This window comes from Pelobates fuscus, chromosome 13 (genome assembly GCF_036172605.1).
Source record: "Pelobates fuscus isolate aPelFus1 chromosome 13, aPelFus1.pri, whole genome shotgun sequence".
Classification (NCBI taxonomy): domain Eukaryota; kingdom Metazoa; phylum Chordata; class Amphibia; order Anura; family Pelobatidae; genus Pelobates; species Pelobates fuscus.
In genome coordinates this window covers 68,127,239-68,152,918 of record NC_086329.1, presented here as the reverse complement: position 1 = coordinate 68,152,918, position 25,680 = coordinate 68,127,239, and the positions used below count along the sequence as shown (strand labels likewise).

General features: G+C 39.7%; 1 protein-coding gene across 1 annotated transcript in view; it reads right to left on the bottom strand.

Moving 5' to 3' along the window:
- Window positions 1-989: 989 nt before the first annotated feature.
- Window positions 990-25,680, bottom strand: part of LOC134582597 (uncharacterized) — a 146,154-nt gene continuing 121,463 nt past the window's right edge. The window contains exons 12-17 of the mRNA XM_063439266.1: window positions 19,554-19,726; window positions 15,642-15,790; window positions 15,401-15,540; window positions 10,769-10,856; window positions 10,279-10,330; window positions 990-1,358 (exon numbers count right to left, since the gene is read on the bottom strand). Coding sequence (XP_063295336.1) covers window positions 1,261-1,358; window positions 10,279-10,330; window positions 10,769-10,856; window positions 15,401-15,540; window positions 15,642-15,790; window positions 19,554-19,726 — 700 coding nt within the window. The 3' untranslated portion in view covers window positions 990-1,260. The remainder of the gene's footprint in view (window positions 1,359-10,278; window positions 10,331-10,768; window positions 10,857-15,400; window positions 15,541-15,641; window positions 15,791-19,553; window positions 19,727-25,680) is intronic.

Sequence of the window (25,680 nt, the reverse complement as noted above, 5' to 3'; positions counted from 1 at the left end):
GGACACATAAATTTAACCTGTGTTTGCAGGGGATATATTCTTCGATGAAGCAAGCAAAAAAAAGTGACCTGCAAAGGGAATAATATTTGTTTTCCATCCTCAGCAGTACAGGCATCTGGTTGAAGTAACCTTATCTAAAGTTTTAAAACATTTTTTCTAAGAAAGTTGGTTAGAAAGCAAGAGTATTGTGAACAGGTCACATGGTCTGTAAATTAATGCATTGTCTGAAGATCATATTTAGATGATCTGTATTCAGGTATGTTTGTAGAATATCAGATAACTGGGCATGAACCACACAAATTAAAATCAAGTTATGTTTTACCAGTAATCTCAATCGTTATTAAGGAAAGTAGTGCCATTTATACCCCTATCTGTTCTCTTGAGGGGTTCGCTCAGTTTTAATGCTTTGGTTTTAAGAACCATTTGTGCATGTGCACATTTGTCATTAGAAGTGAAAGGGAAGGATATGTAGATTTAATCTTTATGAAATGCTCATAAAGACTGTGTTGAAGTTTCATTGATATTCCAATTTAAAATAGATCATAGATAAAGTAAAGACCACTTAGAGCTACTGCCATCAAGTTTGGCCACTTCCCCCAGCCTTTACTCACTTTGGCTGTGGGAATAAGTAATTGTCTTGCTCGTTGCGAGATCATATCTGTGAAGTCTACAGCTGTCTCCACCACATGTGAGAGTACAGTGCTGATTTCTTCTCTTAACGGATGAAGCCCTAGAGGGGACTATCAAGGAGACAATCCATTCAGTGCCTAATTCCAATCTCTCCTTTTTAGGCTTATTTCTTCACATGCAATATAAAAAAACATAACTTTTTGGGAAAGTCCACTGTACACAGGAGGGAAATGTGTGAATGGATTCCCTTTTTGGAATAACTTTAGAGATTTATTTATTAGGCAATATCTAAACCAAGTAATTTAAAAAATGAATAATTTATACAGTAATAATTATGCACAAACTTTATTCAGTATTTGCTTCATTCTATTTTAAAGGTTTTCGGGATAATCCTTGAAAGTGGAGCTAGGTATCAGAGGGACTTCAAAACTATCTTTTTGTAGGTCTTCCCTTTTTCTTTATAGTTATTAGGGAGAATGTCAGCAAGAGGAATAATAGAAAAGAGGTTGACACAGAGCCTGCAAATCTGCTCCCTTGCAGACCGACCAAGGCAACTGCCAATTATTACACAATTGCAAACAATCCTTTTGAAATAAACTTTAAAAAAATGAAACTTCTGACAGCACTCCCTTAGGGAGATGAGCAAAAATAATAATCTTGATCTTCATCTGATGAGACAGGTTCCTCGACTGTCAATAGTTTCCCAATGATGGAAGTGTCTTTAGGACCTAAAATTAAAAATACAGATTTAAAATTTAGCAATAAAGATAACAGGTAACTTTTTAGAGAAAATATTAAAAATTATATTTATTGAAATACACTGTTTTAAGAAGGTATTCAAAGTCACCACTAATCTGATGAAAGGAATGAGAGACCACAAACACGTGTCATCTTTACCGTATTTTCCCCCATTGCAGAGTCCTAGCTATACATTTCAATTTATTAAAGGTACAATTGTTTCATATAAGGTTTTCAGTGTGTATTTGACCAAGCATCCAAAGTTCACCACAGGGCCATAGTCACAGGGCAGGAGACTGTCAAGCAGGGCCCTCCAAGAACTCGTGGCAAACACACAGAAAAAGGAGTGTTTGTCACAATACATTTAATTTATGTTATCAGTTTAAGTTTCATAATGGAAGAAAATATACAATGTACATTTTAAGAAAGCCAACTATTGAACTAGTGACCACTTTCATAAACATAAATGACGAAGAGAATGAGATATAAAGAGAGTATTTATATATAATAAGAACATGAGAAGATGGACAAGTACCAATGATACTGAAAGAAGAGCTAAAAAGAACGTGGAAAGTGAAGGCAGAAGTAGTCCCAGTTGTGATTGGTGCACTCAGGGCTGTGACTCCCAAGCGGGACATCTGAGATAGCTGTTCCTAGAGCTGCACTCTTCTGGACAGCTAAGATACTGTGCAGAACCCTCAGACTCCCAAGTTTCTGGTAGAGGACTCGAGAATAAGAAATAAATATACCACCAAGGAGGGGTGAGAAAATAAATGTTTCTATATAAATACAACTATTACACACACATATTGTTTGTGTGTAGTATGTGCAAAGGGATGTTTTTTTATAAACATCATTGTAAGTTAAGAATGCATATGGAAACAAAGTCAAATTATATTAATCAATAACCAGCATATTTGCAATGGATCACTGTAGGCAGGTCAAAGCATTAATTCACATAGTTCCAAACGAGGAGAAATATGTTTTGAGAATCTCATTTTATCATCCCGAGGACAGGTAAAGCATCCACTTAAGTAAACACTTAATTTGACTGTACACACCCTCCTGTATCCTACCTTTTGGGCTCAGTAGGGTGGCTCCACTGGGGTCCAGTGGGACTGGGTAGCAGCAAGTGACAAAAAGGTTAGTGGGGCTGGCTGTGGATGATGGGAGTAGGCTGCCGCTGTTGCACTCCCCTTCCTCCTGTTTCTCCAGCCCCATGCAGATCTCTGTGCGCCAGGAGGAAGTGAAGGGTACTCTAAATACTTCTTCCCGGCGTTGAAGCAGCGCAGGGGAATGGAAGTTGTCTCTGCGTAATAGGAGCGGGCTGCAAGCCAACCGGCTCTGAGTAATGCGAACGCTGAACAATGTGAGTGGGCTAGTTCTTAAGAATGCGAGCGGGGAGTTTGGGCTAGGTGACTAGCAGACAGTCTTTATATGCTGCCCTTCCCCTGCTTGAGCAGGAGGTATTGAACAGCCAACCAATCTATGATTTGTCGAGCCCTGCCTTTAGCTTATATAATCTATCTTATCCAATGAATGTTGATCATTTGTTTAGGTTTTTAAATTATATTCGTTTCAATTTAAACATCGAATTAGAATACTTCCTTCTGCAGAGGAACTAGAGATGTTATAAGGAATTCCTCTGGTTATTCCATTAAGTAGATTTATTTTCTCCCTGGTAACTATACAGAACTATATTATAATAACTAGCTGATAAGTCCATACAAGTTTGTCCCTAGTAATAATTGGTGTGTATGTTGATTAAAGGACCACTATAGTGCCAGGAAAACAAACTCGTTTTCCTGGCACTATAGTATTAACCCCTTCCTCCCACTTCAGCCCGGCGGTAAATCCCTCACCTTTCTCCCTCGGCGCTGGGGACTCTCCTCCTCCTTCGGACGTCATCGGCTGAATGTGTATGCGCGGCAAGAGCCGCATGCGCATTCAGTCAGTCCATAGGAAAGCATTTTCAATGCTTTCCTATGGACGCTGGCGTCTTCTCACTGGGAAAATCACAGTGTGAAGCGCCTCTAGCGGCTGTCAATGAGACAGCCACTAGAGGTTGGATTAACCCATATGTAAACATAGCAGTTTCTCTGAAATTGCTATGTTTACAGCAGGCAGGGTTAAACCTAGATGGACCTGGCACCCAGACCACTTCATTAAGCTGAAGTGGCCTGGGCGCCTATAGTGGTCCTTTAATGGTATATTACATTTTCATTGCTATGCTGGATAGTAATTTTCACATAAAGCATATAATATTGTTGGCTGTTCAGATATAAGATTGAAATAGAAGAGTTTTAAGATGAGCTGAAAAGTAGTAATCAATTTGCGCTCTCATTTGCGTTTTTATTGACTCAACAGTTTGCATTCTCATCGTATGCTAATGTGATGACTATTCATAATAAAATGCATACATGTTTATATTGTGGCACAGAGTTTAAAAATAGAGTAGTTTATAGTTATGGCATTAGAATAGTCATGCATTCAAAAAGCAAACAAGTTTCAGAATATAATACAAGAGCCCAACTATAGCAAAGAGTATGCAGAAATATATGCCACATATAGATTAAATAGGCCTCATTTTATAGTATTAAAAACAACAAAAAATACACAGTGCAAGGTGGCTAATCAAAAGTAGTAAGTTAAAGGGATATTATAGGCACCAGAACAACTTTAGTGTAATGAAGCAGTTTTGGTGTATAGATCCAGCCCCCGCAGTGTCACTGCTTAATTATCTGCCATTTAGGAGTTAAATCACTGTCTATGCAGCCCTAGACCCACATCCCTGCATGCAACTTACACAGCTTATCTAAACACTTCCTGTAAAGAGTCATCTAATGTTCACACAGCCTTTATTGCAAATTCTGTTTAATTTGAAAACAAGCATGTCAAATATGCAGCCCACAATGAGAGACTAGCCTACTGGGATACGGGTACAAGTTCCGGTAGTCGGCCTGCCCTGGGGCCGCTTTGAGTTGTTGCCCTACTGCGAGCAGGAGCCAATAGTGTGCTCCTGCGTGCCACCGGTGGTGGTGAGTGGTGTGAGGGCAGTGTATTAGAGTGGGAGGGCGGGCTGTGGGAGTCTGTGTGTTAGCTGACTTTTTCAGCACTTTTTTATGCTGAAAAAGCCCCCCTTGGCTTATACTCGAGTGAGCAGGACCGGCGTTGCCTATAAAGCGAACTAGGCAGCTGCCTAGGGCACCCTGCACCCCCATTGCCGGCCCTTCTAATGCTGCAGCCACCTGAGCGCTCTATAGAGAGCCTCAGGCGGCTGCAGCACTGCCTCTCTCCCCTCTGGTACAGGAACATCTGTTTTCTGTACCCGGCTGGACTAATAGGAAGTGCACACTCAGTGTGCATTTCCCATCAGTCCGGCAGAGTACAGGAAACAAACTCCTGTACCGCAGACGAGAGAGGAGCTCGGCTACGCTACAGGAAAGGGGAGGTAAGGAGAACAAACAAGGGGGAGGTAAGGAGAACAAACAAGGGGGAGGTGAGGATTACAAACAGGGGGGAGGTGAGGAGACCAAACGAACCTAGTATCCTTCGCACGGCGCATTCGTGTAAATGAAATGCCGTGAACAGCCGCTTACAGTCTAATCCACGGCAACTGGTTTGTATTTTTAAACATAGCTCCATTCTATATTTAACCCCACTATTGACTATTGAAAAAGTTGCTCTGATATTAAATTAGATAAAGGTTAGGTTATAGAAGTAGTGGAAGCAGGGGATATGATCTAGGTTTGCAGATCTCTAGGCAATACTCTATGTTATTAATAATAAGCTAGTGTAGGGGTAAAGTTCTAAAACAGGGGCAATCTCTATGCAAACCAATGCAAAGTTTTTGCTGCTCTTTGCATTACAGAACTAATAGGTGATTTAGACAATGTTGGAGCCAAAAAAATGGATCATATTAATATATTATCATAATCATATTTAGTTCACCATCTAGATTTTTCAATTGCACTATTTTTCATGAATCTCATTTCAATTTTGCAAAATATTTATGAATATATTTTTTAAATGTTTATTATTTTAAATTATAACATTTTCAGAGTCATTGTTTTTCCCGTTCTTTCCAATTTTCCAAACTCTGTGTAGAGGGGAAAAACCCTGCAAAGAGCCACACAATGATTGTTAATTCCACTGAACCACCAGGGAAATGAATGAAAGAAATTTACCAGTAGCTGCTGCATTTCCCACCCTAGGTTTATACTCTAGTCAATAAGTTTTCCCAATTTTTTTGTGGTAAAATTAGGTGCCTCAGCTTATACTCTAATATATATGGTAATTTTAATTTGTGTTGGTCTAGGTCAATTTTTTTTTTTGCTGCGGCACACAAACTTAAACCTTGTTTATTGGCCCGTGTTAGCCTTTGAGTTTGACATGCTTCATTTAGAATGTCTTATCTCTTGCTCTGCTAGTAGTTCGCTAGACCCTGCAGGAGTCTTCTGTATGTCATTAAAGTTCAATTTACAGGGCAGGAGATTAACTTTTTTTTATTCTTTATTTTGTATTGACATAAAATACTACAAAACAATGGTTAGCATTTACATTCAGTAGATAACATGTCTTTGTCATACATAACAGAGGATTATGGTATATGGACATTCGTTGGCATATCTCCTTCGTGGCTTTTTATATAGGCGGTTCCCAAGGTTCTCTTTAGCTAGCTAGTGATATTTATTGTTTTACTCTGTCCTCGGAAAATCGTCTGAGCTAACTGTGTATGAATAGCAGTTTACTGCCTCTGGTGCTTCTGGTTCCCGTTTGCCACATATGACCATCGTTAGGGATGCCTTATGTTGGTCAATATTTTGTTTCTATGAAACTTGTAAGCCAGAAATAGACAGAAAGAAGAAGGAGAGGTATCAGATAGTTAGAGAGAAAGGAGAGGGGGGGGGGGGGAGGGGGAAAGGTTCCCTGAATGGGGCATTTGGTTCTTCCGTTGGAGTGTGGTTATACATTAACTTCCTAGGTTGGAGTTTTCCTAAGGTTCCCAGATCTTCTGAAAAGTTTTAGGGTGCCCCTTATCCTAGCTGTTAGGTTGTCCATCAACTGGACTTCTTTTATCCTATTTATGACCCCTGTGAAGGGTGGTGTGCCTGGTTTAAGCCAGTCTGAGGCTACGGCCCTCCTAGCTGCTAGTGTAATTTTGTGGATAAGCATTTGTTCATGCCTAGTCGATACGTCTAGTGTCCTGCTTAATAGGAATAGCCATGGATCTAGGTTTGGAGTTCTTAAGAAAACCTGCAACAATAGGGCCTGGATCGGTTTCAAAAATGTGACCATCTGTGGGCCCCTCAGTCCGCAACCCCTCCAGCACTCATCTGTAGGAGTTTTGTGCATTTGGTATAGTTTAACTGGTGTAGTATACCAGCAAAGCATAGTTTTGATAAATTGCTCCTGAAGGGTAACGCACACTGACGGAGCATGTTAGCCTCAAAGATCTCTTGCCACTCTATGCCTTACAACGTTTCCCCTAGGTCTCTCTACCATTAATCCGTATAGGCTAGTTTGCCCCAGTCCCTAGCTTCTGAACAGAGGTGGGCGTACATGAGCGTCATCATGCCTTTGGGTAGAATTTCTTGGAGGCAGATGCGTTCGAAGAACGCCATCTTTTTCCGGGCCGCCGTTTTTATGTGTGATAATTTTGCAAAATCTCTAATTTGTATGTATCTAAAGAAAGTCCGCAGGGGTGAGGTGGCCCCGCTGTCTTAGCACGTCAAAGGTGATGACTTACATCCCCTCGTATAGTTGGCAGATGCTTTGTAATCCTATTCTCTCTAAGTTTTTGAAATCTCTAGCTGTCATTCCGGGGGTGAAGGCTTTATTGCGTAGGTATGGCATAAAGATTAACTTTTTTTATCTAAAGTTTTAGACTGCTTTTCAAACAATATATCCCATTGAAGCGGTCACAATATGGCAACAAATTTTATAAAGTATGTTAACGCACTACTGGCTATACATGGGCGTTTCACATTTATTAAGAGAAAGATAGCAATCTTAACCCACCAGGATGCCCCGGTTCTGTAGGCACAAATCGCAAGAATGAGTGGGATCTGATCCTTATCTTGCTAAATAAGGCTTATGAGGTATGGGCTTGTAAAATACAGTTTTAAGTAAATCAATACTTGCATAACTGCTTTGAACCCCTAGCAGGTGGCACATTGTGTAAAAATCTGAGGTTTCCCCCTGACAAGCAGCAGAAGCACTTGAAGCTCCTTTTCAGCTCTTCCCAGATAAGTATGTATACATGCGGTCTACAATGAACGACAAAAGTACAGTGCCAATCTAACAGAGGAAGAATTAATCAGCTGAAAAAACCCAACGTGCTTTGTAGACTACAGCAAAATTATTACGTAGTTACATAGCTGAAAAGAGACTTGTATCCATCAAGTTCAGCCCATCTCATATGTTTTGCTGTTGATCCAAAAGAAGGCAAAAAATCCACCACACCAGTTAAAAAAAAAGGCAGAGTATCAGAAAGGAAATTAAATGTAGCAAATTGTAACTGTATATAATGTACAACAGATTGATTGTTTCCTAGTCAGTGTGTACAGTCACCAAGACTCAAATGCAAATTGAATAAATGAGGAAAAACAATTACAAGGAAGGAGCAATTTACTACAGTCCCCTCTGGGTTTTCCCCAAGGACCAAAAAGAGATAGATATATAGGGTAGCATTGGCCAAATGAACAAGGTTTACGTGGGGCGAAAAAAAACACAAACTTTACTTTTCAAAACAACCTAAGTTTCTATGAAAATATCAGTATATTAAAAAACAAAACAAACAAAAAAAAACCAAAAAAACCCAGCAACCCCTCTTATAAATCCCAGCGCCCCCCTCTACTAAACCCCAGCCCTGGTTTAAAAACAAAAACAAAAAAAAACGACAATATTAGCCAACAAGCAAACTCCACTCACATTGCCGCTGCAAGTATGAGACTCTGGAGTCCAGCCTCTGGTTTACACCCAATGGCGCCCTGTGCCAAAGTGGATCCTCCCAATACTTCTTAAAACCCTGTGAAGACGGAGCACCTTGACGTCGGAATGTGACATGGCGTTACATGCCTCTGTGCACCTCCACTGTTCAGCAGCGGCCATCGCAACATTGAACAACACACACTCAGACAGACACACATTCTTGCATAAACACATTTTCTTTAATACTCCCTACCTTTGGGAGCTGGTGTGCAGACTCTGCCTGGGGTCCAGTGGGGATCTTCTCTCAGGAGATCTCCCTTCCTGCTCCTCACGCGCATAGTTTAGTGATGCCGGGCCAGAATAATGTCATATTCCAGCACTGGGCATCACTTCAGAAGGCACACACGAGGGAGCAGGAAGGCTGAGCTCCCTCGCTGCCACCAGCGTCCTTTCCCCTGGCCCGGGAAAATTTTAGCAGAGTAGGCACCTGCAATATAAGGAGAGCAGGTGCCTACTTTGCCTTCGTAAGCGTGGCACACTCGCAGCTCCCCAGGCCGCAAAGATATTCATTGTGGGTTGCATGTGGCCCATGGGCCGCAAGTTTACTTGCTTTGTGTATATGGTAAAGCAATTATAGCTAGTACTAAGAGACAGCTCTTCTAGTGATATCAAACCAGTACTGTAGATAAACACTCAGATCAGACAAATTAACTGAATGGATTGTTGAAAGGGTGCAATCAGATGTAGGCAATTAGTAATGGAAAAGAGGAGGAGCAATTTAGCGCTTTTACATACTGGTATAGTTCACTAGGGCAGCCTAGATCCATTGTTTCTCTTAGCCTGTAAAATCAGATATAGCAATGGGGTTGGTGAGTATATAAGCAATAAAAATAGATGAAAAATGAGAGGAACCAATCGTGTAGTAGATCTTAATATTCTTGGAAGAAGCTCAGTTTTAGAGAGATTGCGTTTCAGAAAGTGGGAGGATATCCAGTCAGAGAGAAGGCAGGCAAGTGGTGACACACAAGACAGCTGGGAAGAGATCCGGGGGAAGAGATTTATGTTGACATCATCGTTGTACAGGTGGCAGCAGAATCCAAACAAATTAATACGTTTGCCAAGAGAAGCATAAAGAAATTACAAAATGGGATCAAGAACAGAGCCTTGTGGGACTCCAACCAAGATAGGGTGAGGGGAGGTGGTGTCATTGGAAAAGGAGACACTGAATGAATGTTAGGAGAGACAGGAGAAGAACCACAAGAGGACAGTGTCACAGAGACCGAAGGCTTGAAGAAGGAGGATACGATTAACTGTATCAAAGGCGGCAGAGAGGTCAAGAAGAATTTGTAGAAAGTATCGGTCTTTGGATTTAGCCACGATTAAATAATTTGTAACTTTAGTAAGAGCAGTCTCAGAGTGGAGGGGGCTGAATCCAGATTGAAGAGGGTTGAGGAGAGAGTTGGAATTGAAGAATCAAACCAAACAAGCCAAGGTTTGTGACCAAGTGGCTACTAAAAAGACATGCCATTTTAAAAATACATTGGGTTATCTACTTTTTCAGATGGTGGGGGTAATTTTTATTCCTAGGCTGCCATATGGTATCAAAGAATACAGTCTCAGCAGACCAATCTTTCAATGTGAAATAACTGCAATGAGTAAGCCCATATATTTGACCATGTAGCTTTCCAAAAAGCACATACAACTTGTACATGTGTGAGAGGGAGAAGAGAGGCCCACTTTTGTACTTGTGAGACATTGCTGAACAAAAACATGTGTGCTTTGCACAATAAATCCAAGGTGTTTATATAAACAAGGATATAATGGGGTCAATATTGGTACATTGCTTCCAATTTTCCTGCCAATGTATTTATATTAACATTGTCAAAATATCCAATATGTGACACGTTTCTTCCACATACTATATTCAATGACATCAAAGGGGGAAAAAAACAAAAAACAAAAACACTTACAACCTACCATTTGTTAATGAGGATGTTCTTCGAGAAACAGGTGTTTGTAAAGGTCCAGCCTAAACAAAAAAAGTTAAATATATTAAGGGATTGGTTTTGTGTACATACAATAAAATCAGGATAACCCAAATCTGCCTTTAAGGTTAAAACCAATACACATATACAAAGACAATGTTTAAAAAAAAAAAAAAAAAAAAAAAGTAGCTATTCCCTGGCAAACTACTAAAAATGAAGCATTGAGCACGAACATTTATTGGAGTATACGGAAATTGTTCCACATTTGCAATTTTGTCTGACAATTGCCCTTCATAAGTAACCTTCAATATATGCACTTTCAAAGCAATATGATTTGGGTTATGATTGAGACCATAATACAATTGTGGGAAAAGGATAGAACACTGGAATAAAAAAAAAAAAAATCAGTGTTTGGTGACAGCTGGTAAGCAAGTGTTTCTATAGTACCCGTTTGATATATGAAATCATCAAAATAAAATTACCGGTTTCTTTTTAATCTTGTCATAGGTCATAAACCAGTTTCTTTTTGTACTTTTTTGTAATCTGTACATGTACTTGTCTGCATCAGACCTGTAAAAAAACAGACCCCCCCAAAAGCATGTTATTGTTTTAAAGAATTTCAAAATAAATATCAAAACTTAACTTTAAAGCAAACCATGGCTATCAATGTCTAGACCGATCTACAAAATATATTCTGAGATCTATGAAAATCAAGCTTTAAAAGTAACACCAACTTTAAAGGGACACTATAGTCACCTGAACTACTACAGCTTAATGTAGTCGTTGTGGTGAGCATAATCATTACCTGCAGGCATTGTCATGTAAACACTGCCTTTTCCCGTCTCCTTGCCGATTTGGTGACATCATCAAAACTTATGATAAAAATCATAAATTCTTAAGTCACCAATGAGGTGGATCAAGTGCAGGCCCAGCGCACCCACATGGCACTGGAAATAAGGTATATTTGAATCCCTTCTAAGGGTCAGGAATACAGGTTTGTGTTCCTGACCCTATAGCGTTCCTTTAAAAATACCTGTAAATGTTAGGGTTTATTTTCTATTTTGTTTTAGTTTACTCTTCCCCCTTTTTGGACAGTTGCAAAATGATCTCTGGTCCAATCAGATGCATTCAAGACCTAAAGCATATGTGCAACCATTTCTCACTCTACCAATTCAATTCTCCAAAATGAGAAGCAGTAGCTGCAATAAAAGCCATCATGTTGTATGCAATGCTGAATGGAAAAAACCTTAAAAAACCCATAGGTCTTGAGGAAGGGCTTGTAGTATTTATTAAAAAAAAAAAAAAAAAAAAAAAAAAAAAGAATATGACAGTTTCTCCAGAGATGGAAAGGTTTTAGAACCCCCCCCCCCAAAAATGATAGCATTTATGTACCAGAACCATTACAATACGATATAGTGGTGTTGGTAAGAACAGAGTCTGTATAAGGAAATCTATAGGAAAAGCAAATTTTTTTATTTTTTTTTAATTCTTTATTTTTGGGGCATATAATAAAATACAAGCTGACCTGTATTGCCACAACAGTAAAATCAGGCCTCTGCAGGCATGTTAAATCAACACACTGTCATGGCATACAATTGGAATGCACATTTTTGTTATAGTTATCATGTTCATTACGTTTAGTTATATTAGCTGTGTTAGTGAACTTAATAAAAACAGTGAATAACAAACAGGCTATTTCAGGCTGGTCTTGCTTATCTGTCAGGCTGCTTATACTGGATCAGATACTGTGCAATCTATACTGTCAGTGACAGGTTATTATGATCCTTGCCCAAGGCTAGGTAGTTAAATGACAGACAAGAGGACATGCATGTAGGTGGCTGTGCAGACTGGTAGTAGGTGCTTACGACAAGGTATCACACCTGTCAATAGGAAATCAACTGAGGTATAATATGTGCACTTTGCTTCCTGACAGCAGGCATGAGAAAAGGAAATGAAAACAAAAAAGGAAATCATAGTTAAAGTAGTTTAGGTGAGAAAGGCAAGTGTGCTAAGCAAAATGGCATGGCTAGTGTATGCATAAAAAAAACTGAGGAAATCGTGCCACAGTGAAGACCCCTGAACAGAGACTCTCTTCCCAGTGGGAAGGTGAATGTGACCCTGATAATTACTACTCAGGAGTCAGAGAGTAGGCAACACCAGTCCTCATGCAGAGAGCAGCTAGCTCCCATCACTGGCAGGCTACAGTCATTTGCTTCTCAGCTCCATCTGCGAGTGGTTCCCTGATGCCGTGGTATGGCTTGTGGTATAAGCCGTTTGCGGTTGGGAACTGGATATGGGCAGAGGCAGCTATCGGTTGTGTATCTCGGCATCGTGGGTCCGTACCAGCTTGATCACCTCGATCACCTCGGGAACTGCTTTGCCAGTCAGATAATCTCCGCACAAGGTACTCCGTGTCGATTGGTAGCAACCCAGGCCGGGTCTCAGGATAGGTAAGTTGCTCAGACGATTTCTTCCAGAGTTGCCCGCTGTGAGCGCCAAGAGCCCTGAGAGGGGGTGGTCACCTTCTCCACAGAGTGCCTGTCAGGCTCAGCCGCCATCTTATAGGTTAGGCAACGTCTCCGATCAGAGTAGGGCACCAGGGCACGCCGGGATGACCCCCACCGGCCCAGAGGGGGGGGGGGGGGGGAGCGGGGCCATCACCCCATTGTATTAGGGGACCCCCATTTTGCTGTCAGGCAGGATAGCAGGGCGGCGGCCGTCCACCCTACTCACCACCTGGGTAGGCTTGACTAGGCCTTTGTCACGGAGCTCAGTTTTCTCCCCTAAAGGGGCCAAGAATCGAGTCACTGGCTGATCTTCAGAGCTAGCACCTCATTTTGCCTGCCGTGTCTCAGCGCCAGAAATTGCGTTTTGGTACCAAATTGCCTGTAAATTGCAGGAGCTAGAGTACCATGCATCTACTCTGCTTGGTGGTCCGGCCCCACCCCCCAAGCAAACGTGCTTTTAAACATTATTTAAGTAACTTTTTTTTCCAACTAGCTTGTAATTTAAAGAAAAAAAAAAAACAGAACATTTCCTAGCCTGGCACTACCGATTCCTCTGCCTCCCCCCTCCCCAGTAAAAAAGGGTTAAAAGCCCTTTACTTTCCCTCAGCGCTGGGTCCAAGCTCCACCCCCTGAAGAGTGATTTAAATTTTGCATGCGCGGCAAAATGTTGCGCACGCATTAGACCTCCCCATAAGAAAGCATTGAATCAATGTTTTCCTATGGGGGAAAAAAATCTGACGGAGGTTCTCATGCAGAGCGCATGGACGTCCAGCATCAAATAACGGACCAAAAGTCTGTTCTGATTCCGGAAGCGCCCCCAGTGGCTGTCTGGTAGACAGCCACTGAGGGCAGTCTTAGTGCTGCAATGTAAACTTTGCAGTTCTCTGGAACTGCAATCTTTTACATTGCGGCACTAGGTTCAAAAGGGACAGCACCTAGACCAGCTGAAGTGGCTACAGTGCCCCTTTAACACAAAAAAATAAAGCTGCAGAAGGTGTTTGGTGATGGCAAAATTAAGACCCGCTCAGTGTGCTTCCCCTTTAAGGCTGCAGGTGGCACGTTTATACACAATATTACATATTATGTTGGTTGGCAACTTGTAATAGACTAAAAAAAAAATAAAAAAAAATCTGTAAGTATTTATTTGCAGATAAGTGATTTCAAAGAATTGACATAGTACAGAGCCTCAAGTATATAGTGGATTCAAGTCCCAGGTCTTTGTTGATACAGATTCCAAACAACCACACTTGAGCGGACCCCGGGTAACCCAACTGATTACCTCCGCTAACCCCTTCCTTCAGCCACTCAGGAACCACTTAGAATAAAAAGAGACCTATTTCCCCCCCACTAACTGGACAAGACATCTCTGGGAGTACAACACAATTTTATTGAGCCACACACTGCTTTTATGCACATCCCCATGCAAAGGGGTCTTCAATACACACAAACAGGGGTTGTATCCCAGGATCCTCTCTACCTGGGGAACCAAGCGCGGGAACCAAGTTGCTGTTACTTTGTCTCACAAATATTGAAAGCACGCCACTGAAGCGAGGGATCTCTAGCCCAGGACAACAGGTGGGTCTTCATCCCATGAGCCTCTGTGCGTGGGAGCCAAGGCCCGGGAAAAGAGAACGTCCATTTGTCTCCCAGGCACAGAAAAGCACGCCAAAGTAGCCAGTGCCCCAAAAGTGTCCACATCAACCCCAGGCAACCTCACCATGACACCTTCTCCGCTCAATCTCTGTACGTGAAGTTCCGGTGCTGAAACCTGCAAGAGAAGAGTCTCCTTTTGGGGGTACGAATGCTCCGCCTGGTTGGCGTTCGTCTATACGAAATGGCAGCCATCCAGGCGAGCACTCATTAATTAATTCCCTTGCTGTTTCACACTTATGTTGCCAGTGCGAACATTGCAGTTTCACATTTATGTTGAAATTGCGAAGTTTCTAATGGGGCACTGGGGTTGTCCCCGTTCTGGAGACAAATGGATTCAGTTTATAGAGACACTCCCGAACGTTAAAAGAGTATAGGACACGAATTATACTGGGAAACACATAAAACCAGGAGAAAACACAAGAATAAATAGTGGTTCCGACACATCAGCTATTCCTCCCCCAGCGTCTTTCTGAATTCTGATATCAAAATTACCTATTTGTGGTGTAACATTTCATAACCGTATAGAATTTTGCATATAAATATAGCACATATGCTTCTTTTTAATAATAATAAAAATAAATTCACTATATAGTACTTTAGGGTAAGATACCTTCACCATAACACCACACTCCCAAGCAAGCTCAATTCAGCACTCTTTCATTTCTGGTAACGTTCCATCTCTCCCTTCTACTACAATGCAACAAAGAAAATTGAGACTGCTTTCGCCACAGCCACTATTAGTGATGGCTGTGGGAAACATACATATCCTTTTGCATTGCATTAGTTGTCTAGGGAGAAACACGTAACACCAAGAATATAAAGGAGCCCAACAAAGAAATTAGAACATCTCTTAGGGAGTGTATTGTTCTACTCCAAAAACAAGAATGCACATCAACTGAGAGATGACGGCTCATAAAGTCATTGCTCCTGTCCAAAATACAGTCCGACTCTTACCGGTCCACTGGTTTCAGCATTCCTGGAGTGAGATGGTCACACTGGGGGGTGGCATCCAATGGAAATATTTTTGATGATGGTGTTAGGTTGGCATTTGCCAGTTCAAAGGAATCATCGCTTGATACATTCATGGATGGAAGCTGTGAACACAAGAGCTTTGTTAGTCATATATAAAAAGGTGTCAAAGCACATTTATAGATGCAAGGAAGGAGAACAGTCAATTGGCAGGTCAGCGATTTACCTTTACTCGCTTGTTTCTGAATGGCGTAGAACTAAAAATGTCATCATGATCATCCTTTGGAATCTGTTCCAAAAATTCTCTCATCTGTTTTTTTCTCTTTAATGTTCCCACTTTCGCAGTTATCTTTATGGCCTTCCCTTCTAAACCAACTACATTGACAGAGAAAGGAAACAATTGATTTAAGATTGCAAGTAAACAATCTGTGTGGTCAACGCCTCCAAGGACAATATTCTGTGGAATATGGATTCTCTGAACTGGAAAAGCAGGACAATACCAGAATTCTTTGTGTCCACTCCCTACTTCTACCACAGAAAACGGCAATAAATGTCAGTAAAGGATAAGAATAAAAACAAGCGTTTTGTGAACCATGACCACATAGAAAATCACTTTATTGATAAGAATACATTTTGTGCTCAGGTTCACAAAAGGAGTAACAAAATGAGATAAGGTCACCCAAGCCACATGGAAACATGTCGATTGCAGATATAGAGACCAACACCCATGTAACGTTTCTGTAAACTCCATGACAGATGCATCAAGGTAAAAAAATGTATTAAACATGTGCTTTATCTGTTCCATAGAAGCTTTGTGTTTGAACGACAAGGACGTAATCACCACAGTAGTGGAATGGGGAGTAACCCTCTCACGCACTTTTTTGCCAAGGAATAGTCCAGCTGCATTAAAGACTTAACATGCATCACTTAACATTAATTTTTTTTAAACCAGCAAATACTAATAAACAATTATAAAACCAAACAAAAATAAAGCCTTTGAAAAGTATGTAACAAACGTTTATAAACTTACTATAAATTTGTTCTGATTGGATATATGTTTGGTTGCCTCCATGCAATACTTACGTACACAGACTACATCCAAAAAAAATACATATACACACACATATATATATATATATATATATATATATTTATATACATATATTTATACACACACACACACACACACATACATATATATATAATATATATATAACATACATACACACACACACACACATACATTTTTTTATTTTTTTTAAATGCGCAGGCCTGGGTCTTCTCAATGACTGGTTTCAGACAAAAGAAAGGAACCACTGTCTCCTACTGGTCAATAGAGAAAGTAAAAACCACCTTGTGAAGAAGACCGTAAACATTGAGAAGAAAATACTTTTCCTGGTGAAAAATAAGAAAAGGTGAAGTAAACGAAAAGACTGAAAGCTCGGAACTCTAGCTAAGGAGGTGGCCAATAGAAAAAGTTCCTTCCGTGTCAGATGTTTATGGTATAACTGGCACATCAGTGCAAAAGTTGAATACTTCAGCATTCTAAGGACTAAATTAAAATTCCAAGGCAGAGACATCAGGCAAAATCAAAGGACATATTAGAGCGAATATAAAAAAGAGGTGAATGGGATAAGGTGCTTCAGTAGTGCAAGCTAGCCACTCCAAATAAGAGATCACTCCCAATCCCAAAAGATACACAAATGCAAAAATGGGTATAGTTCCCAAAACATATACCTAATGGGGGTGCCACAATCACAAAACTTGTATATAGTTACCATATATATTCAATGGAGGACATATAAAAGATAAAGAACATATATGGCGAAGTATTTAATGGCACATAAGATATAAATTAATAGTATGTACACTCACAAAGATGTTGGCACAAAGAGACATATCAATTTGTGCAAAAGAGCTTGTCAACCCTTCCTGGGTTAAGTCCCCTTTAAATGCAGATCCGATATCGATGCCTTCAGAGTAAGAGTTCTCCTTCTGAGTATATATAGAGTATGAACCCGGCAAGGACAGATGGATCAATGTAGAATCTTTGGGGCGACGCTGGCAAGCCTCTCCGCTCAACGCGTTTCATCCCGAGGACTTTCTCAAGAGCTCATATTAGAGCGAAGGCTTAAACAAATATCTCAATGTCAGGAATCCTAACCAGATGAATATGAAAAAATGTCCAAGAGTTCTGGCAGCAGAGAAAATCAGCCTCCCATTTGCCCACTTCTGAAATTTGAATAGCTGAGGTGATACACCCCTGGGGCATGATGCTTAGGATCCAAGAATCATCCACTGAGTGTATTGAAGCCTCCCAAAAATAAAAAGGCAATTACTCCCCCTAATAGTGGCTAAGGCAGGATCGGAAGTACAGAAATTAAACATAGAATGTGACGGCAGATAAGAACCATTTGGCCCATCTAGTCTGCCCAATCTTCTAAATACTTTACTTAGTCCCTGGCCTTATCTTCTCTGTAGGATAGCCCTATGCCTATCCCACACATGCTTAAACTCCTTCACAGTGTTGACATCTACCACTTCAGCTGGAAGGCTATTCCATGCATCCACTGCCCTCTCAGTAAAGTATTTCTTCCTGAAATTATTTTTAAAACCTTTGCCCCTCTAATTAAAGACTGTCCTCTTGTTGTGGTAGTTTTTCTTTTAAATATAGTCTCCTCCTTTACTGTGTTGATTCCCTTTATGTAGTTAAATGTTTGTATCGTATCCCCCCCCCCGTCTTGTCTTTCCTCCAAGCTATACATGTTAAGATCCTTTGACCTTTCCTTGTAAGTTTTATCCTGCAATCCGTGAACCAGTTCTCTGAACTCTTTCTAAAGTATCAATATCCTTCTGAAGATACGTTCTCCAGTACTGCGTATAATACTCCAAGTGAGGTCTCACCAGTGTTCTGTACAATGGCATGAGCACTTCCCTCTTTCTACTGCGAATGCCTCTCCCTATACAACCAAGCATTCTGCTAGTATTTCCTGCTGCTCTATTACATGGTCTTCCAACCTTTAAGTCATCTGAAATAAAATTTATTTTAGATAGGCGTATGATGTCAGACATAAAACAACTCTTTGTGATGGGGTTCCCACAGAAGAACCTCCAAGGTTGTCTGAACAAGATGGTACGGACAACCGAACACAAGGGAATGAAGCCTGCTACAGCAAGCTAGGCGAAGATGAAGTTATGGTGCTTAAATTGTCCCTTTAACAAAACAGCGCGCTCTAAACAAAAAAACGAAAAACAAACCGGGCTTGACAAATCCAGGTCATGGCGACTAGGAAGTATGTCCTACTGCCTGGGTTTTGTCAGCCCATTCAGTGACTGCACTGAAAAGCCTGCAGGCACAGGCTATAGGACACCAAAACCACTACATTAAGCTGTAGTGGTTCTGGTGACTATAGCAACCCTTTAAGAATTGTATTTTTGTCATTGAAAATAAAGCAAATTCAAAAAATGTTTATTTATTTTTTTTTAAATACAATAACTGGTGCAGAAGATGGGAGTGCTGTTGTGTGTATATATTATGCCTTCGAAAGCCTATTCAGTTAATAGGACATGAATAAAAGGTCCACTGTATTGAGTGAAACTTCTTGTCTATTACTGTACATATTTAATTTTCTTTATAGTTTGCTTTTAAGGTGTTATAAGCCTGTATAGCATGTAATTGATAGAAGAAAATGTAATTTAGGATTAATCTTGTATCCAGTAGCTGTAATCATATATCGATGTGCTTGTATTAACCAACAAGCAGCTTTCTATTTCCAAGAAACCGAAACTTCACAAATTTTTGTTTTTCAGGAAAAGACTGCCTTAAAGAATGAACATGCTGTTTTGCACATATACATTTTCTTATCTACATAGCATAAAAGACTTGTGTAGAATAAACCAGAATATAATTTGAACGTGTGTGTGATGGTCTCTTTTCCTTGATATCAAGCATTAGGTGAGCCTCTGATAAGCAATTGTTTTACTCTCATTACAGGATTTAATCCTGACAATCCATGTAGCTTTTGATAACTTCACCCTCATTTTCCACCAAAAAAGTTAAAGAAAGAACAGGCCATGACAAATACTTTTACTGTTGCAAAATAGAAAATAGGTTTGGTTTAATGTTTTATGGACTTACCGTTTTGGTTATTTTTTTCAGATTTATTTAGCTTTTCTGATTTTGCTTTAGATGCCTTTACAACTTGCTGTTTCTTAAATTTTGTATGGCATTCCTCTGAAGAGCTTGTTACAGCAACCTTCACCACACCTTGGCAGAATCTCCTTTTTTTTTCTGGGAAAGTGGCCACAGCACTAACAGAAAACAAGAACATATCAGAAACTATGTAAGTTGAGAAAAATACTTTTGATAAAATACATGAATGCCACAGCTGTGTACTTGCAGGGCAAACCTGTAATGGGGTTACAGGATAAAGTGAAATGTAAAATCACAACAAACTAAAAAAGGTTTGGGTTGCACATTTCTTTTTTTTAAATTAAAAATACCAAGTGGCATTTACTTTTTTACAATGTAAATTTAAGTGTCAGCTGTAATCGTAATATCGCTTCACACTACCACATGCTTATATGTCTCATTCAATTATTGTGTATTAGGTCACTTGAATTTTGGAAATGTAAGATTTGGTTGGTTATAAGATCTGATCGTCTGCTAGTAGTCCAGAAAGTAATGTTTTAGGGTATACAAAATAAGTCAGTCATACATCACAGTTCTATTCACTCACCAGCAATTTCCAGCCATAGGTCGCTCTATCTTGCTGGTCCAATACATACCTAACATTACTAATACAGGTTTCTCACCAATCATATGGTCTCCTATGCTTTCCCATTCATATATTAAATCCTTTAAGTTTTAAATGGTTACTGGCTACAAGGAAATTAGAAGGCCTGAAGAAAAGCAATATAATGGAATCCTAAGCCTTATAACTAGTGGTCCCGCAAGGCCAACACCCATCCTAATATTCTGATGTAATCCGCCCCTTGGAACAACTCATTGGTGGGGCCCTACTTGTGCAACCATGCAGGGCGAATAACTCACTCCCATTCTATGTTATGCTCATAATAATCCCCAAGAGGCCAACACCCCATCACAATGCATAAATTGAGTCTCTCAAGCCTGTCAGGGCATTTATATCGGCAGACATTTTGTGCTATGATAGAAATTAAAAGTGTATATTCTGAGTCACTCTGAACAGGCCAGACTCCATTTTGTTATTTTCAAGTTAACAAAGAGATACGAAATTTCTATCCTTTTTGTAAAACTAACCACTTTGCCAAAGCTAAAGGAATGCATAGTATAAACAAACCAAGTGATAAGAGACTGTCTAATTGCTAATGGAATAGAATAAATTCTAAACCCAGACATTTGTGACAGAAGATTAAATAATTTAATTTTACTCTCGATAATGTATAAGAGTCCCATTGTAATTTAAGGGTCATATTTAGTATCATAACTGTCATATTAGAAATTATAACCAAATTTGCCAGACACATAGTCTGAAGAAAACCCTTTGAACTGATGAGTAAACTTAAATTATAGCAACTATAAAGATAAACTAAATTACGTCAAAATAGCCACCAGGAAAAGTTAACTCTTTCCTGGGTAGGTATGTTTAGTGGAACGAGACTGCCCTCTATAGACCAAATACTTAAATTATTTGGAAGGTAAGCACACCTCTAGTGTTTCTATTGGTCTATTACCTAGTGACGAACAGAGAAATGTTCCCTTTAAAAGTTAAGACAAAGGGAAGAGAGTGTTATGCAAGAGTCAGAGAAAGAGTTGGAAGCAGGCTAAGTCAGGAGACAGAGAAAGAGACCCATGACATTTAGTTCCTGAGACTACCTACTAATCTGATGAAAATATCTACTTAACTGGTAATTATAGAAAAATAGGGGAATGGGTCTGCGCCAAAGTACACACTAGGTAATGATATTAAGTCCAATAGGATCTATATTGTCGTTTCCAAAGTTCTACTTGTTGCGATGCCCAGAAGGTGTTGGTGACGTGAAGGGTAATCCAAATATGTAAAAATAGAAGAGTCCTTACTTACAATTAACAGAGCTTAATCCAGCTCTGGTGTGAATGGCTTAGAGCGGTCTTATCCCCGCTTACAGGATATGCGGCAAGTGTCCTCTTCTTTGTAGTGACCGGTCGCCAAGTTGAAAATAAAAATGGAAACAATAATGGTGCAGTATGTTTCACACGTATATTAAAAAGTATAAATTATTGTAGATGTACTCACATTCGGTAGAGCTTTGACTAGCTCTAGTTTGTTAGGCGTGCAGCGGTATCATCCCCGCTTGTGGGATGTAGGGTGAGTGATCTTGACGAGACTGTCAGGAGCTCGGAGAGAAGATAAAACAGCGATAGTGCTCTCAATAAAATCTTAGTGGTAAAAATTAAAATAGTAAAATATACTCACAGTATATAGAGCAGACTAACTGCTCTATGTAACAGCGTGGGTGGTATAATCCCCACCTAGGATTCTTTGGAGTATAGTATGCAGGAGTAAAAAGAAAATAATAAAAGAAATATATAGTATAAAATGTGTATAAAAAGCCAGGTAACAATAAAAGATGATGGTTTAAGCGTAAAAAAAGACAAATCTTTTTATTAACAGTGGGTAAAATAGTAAAAATATCCAAACGCGTTTCGCCAGTATAAGGCTTTATCAACGGATCAATCAATGGAATGTTTTTGTTATACATTGATAAAGCCTTATACTGGTGAAACGCGTTTGGATATTTTTACTATTTTACCCACTGTTAATAAAAAGATTTTGGTCATTTTTTTACGCTTAAACCATCATCTTTTATTGTTACCTGGCTTTTTATACACATTTTATACTATATATTTCTTTTATTATTTTCTTTTTACTCCTGCATACTATACTCCAAAGAATCCTAGGTGGGGATTATACCACCCACACTGTTACATAGAGCAGTTAGTCTGCTCTATATACTGTGAGTATATTTTACGATTTTAATTTTACCACTAAGATTTTATTGAGAGCACTATCGCTGTTTTATCTTCTCTCCGAGCTCCTGACAGTCTCGTCAAGATCACTCACCCTACATCCCACAAGCGGGGATGATACCGCTGCACGCCTAACAAACTAGAGCTAGTCAAAGCTCTACCGAATGTGAGTACATCTACTATAATTTATACTTTTTAATATACGTGTGAAACATACTGCACCATTATCGTTTCCATTTTTATTTTCAACTTGGCGACCGGTCACTACAAAGAAGAGGACACTTGCCGCATATCCTGTAAGCGGGGATAAGACCGCTCTAAGCCATTCACACCAGAGCTGGATTAAGCTCTGTTAATTGTAAGTAAGGACTCTTCTATTTTTACATATTTGGATTACCCTTCACGTCACCAACACCTTCTGGGCATCGCAACAAGTAGAACTTTGGAAATGACAATATAGATCCTATTGGACTTAATATCATTACCTAGTGTGTACTTTGGCGCAGACCCATTCCCCCATTTTTCTGCTTTTACCATTGTATTTCCAGGGACATTAGAGGGAGTCCTTGTCTGGGACTGCTGCCTTCCTGATTAGCGCTGACTCCATCCCTTGTTTTGCTTAACTGGTAATTATACTGGCTTCATTTAATTTAATTAATCTTAATTAATTAAAACATTTCTAATAGCATGATATATGACTGGATAAATCACGATCAGATTTCGATATTTAGAAATCTTAGTTAATTAAGAAGTATATATTTATAACCATTTCTATTCTGCAGATAGACATTAATAAGTATATATTTATGTGACATATCACATGTTCGCATATCGTGATATTTATCCAGGTGTATTGATTTGCCCTAAAATAAGATAAAATATCTGTTAAGGCAAGTTAAAATTCGGCTTGTAGAATATGGTAGATTTATCTTATTGGATGGTTCCAGGAAATGACTAATGAGCTGGTTTAAATGTTATTTTATTTAAAATTACATGAGAATAAGTCTTAATTACTTGGGTCTAGCCAGCATTGAAAGGGTTATTTTAACTGTCAGCTAAAGTTTTTATGGCTATTCACTGCAGCTCTGTCTCTATGTGAAACTTTCTTTGTCTCTGTGAAGCCCATTATAAATCTCCTTGACAGCTAATGTTGTAGATTCTAAACTGTTAACCGTTGGAAAATATATTACCATTTGTATTGCATAGTCATGTTGTACTGAATATTTATTGATTATTGTCACGCATGTTACTTATTATCATTTTTATTTAAATTGTCACAATAAATTGTATCTATTTTTATAACAAATTGTGATTTTATTATATGGAATACATTTCACTTACACAATAACGATCTTTGGGATCTGAGGATTGAAATAGTGGGCAATTCTCAACTGTTTACTAGTATTATCCCATAAATATCCCCACAAGCCGCTTGCCAATTAGCAGGACCTCACCTGTCACCAACTAGTAAATATGTTTCACAACTTGGCATTAGTCAGAAATCCAGTACAATTTCCATTTTCGCTTTTAGGTCTCAAGCTCCAGAAGGAGGGGAAGAAATCTCTCCCTAGCACCCTGGCTAGATCCTGTACCACTACAAAGAGACTTGAATTAGCCAGTCCTGCCTCTCTTAGGTCATGGACTATTCCACGGATCACTGTGGAGCATCCCATATACTGTTACAGCTGGCAAGAAAGGCTGAACTGTTCAGGCAGATGCAAACAAAACCAACAACGCTGATGCCGCAGAAGGCTCTAGCGGGACCAATATGTCCGATCTGCATCATGTCTTCGGTCTGGTCTTCCATAGGTTCAATCAATGACAGTTTGGAAAGACTGAAATCAGGCAGTCTGACCAGGTCATCTGCTGGGCCAACTACCACTGTGCAAACGGGTAATTCAATGCTTAATATAAATTGCTGTCAATTCTCATCTTGTCAACACGGCTCACATAGAACCTCCTAATATCAAGAAAGATATACTGGAAGGCAAGGATGTAAATATAGTTTAGCTTCTCATTGCCTCCCAGGATATAGTAGGAAACAAAACCTATTCCTATGAGGATTTGTCTGTTGTAAACGTAAAGCAAAGGATCCAAGACTAAATTGGTTGTGGCCTTCAGGTTGTATAGGGATGTCCTCTGCTCCACTTATCTACACAGGACAGGTGTTTGATCTAGATTTGCATAAGCTGGTGGTCCTGGGGGACGAGAATGGGTGTTCTATGGTCATTATATCTTTTTCTGCCAGAGCAGCAGCGGCTCTAAACCAGTTCAATATTAAAACAGACTGGAGTCAATTGAACATCAAACTCTTCTACAAACATTTTGCAGGCCCCAGGACACCAGCCTGTGCAAATTGTATCTCTACCTTTGACACCTGTAACCTTTGTCCTAACAGCATGACTTCCTCACTAGTGAGACCATTGCCAAACCCACACATTGTTTAAAGGACACCATACTTCTATTTTACTGTCTAGGTGTCCCTGTATAGCCATCAACAATGGAAGATCAACAGCAAAAAACAAATGTGAGAAAGGCTGAACTTGATGGACGCAAGTCTCTTTTCAGCTATTTAACTATTGTCTTCTCATACAGTTAAATGTTTTTCAAACAACCAGGCAACTTGTCACGTCAACAAAGGGCGCTCATCCTGCATGATCATAATGTGATTTATTAGGAGATTGACTTGGTAAGCAGCTTTGAATGGGGGCATTACTTTTTCCCGAGTTCATTCGTTGACATATTTGGGTATAAAACTTACGAATAAGCTCCAACACACAATCAGGGAAAACCACATACTCCTCCTAGCTAAACTGGAGAATCAAATAGAGAAATGGGGAGCTCTGGAGGTGTCGTGGCTGGGCAGAATAAATGCCATCAAGATGATGGTCGTCCCTCATATCCTATACCTTTTCAGAACAATCCCACAACCTCTAACTAGTAATATCACAAGACTTATGCAAAAGCTTATAAACTCTCATGTCTGGAAAAAGAAACCCCCAAGGGTTGCGCAACGTGTGTCATGGCTTCCGCTTAATGCAGGCCTGGGAATCCCGTGTCCACAACTATTACAGAGCTTCGGTATTGTCACAGGGTGTTGAACTTTTAGCAAAATGTACAAACCCGGTGTGGCTCGAACTTAGAGAATGTATGCATTTCACATGCTACTTTAGCGAGACTGCTTTGGACCAACTCTGACCCTACCCCCCACGTAGGGCTATCCAGCACAAAGTTCCTACTCATGGCGTGGAAACAATGGAGCAATAAGCTTATT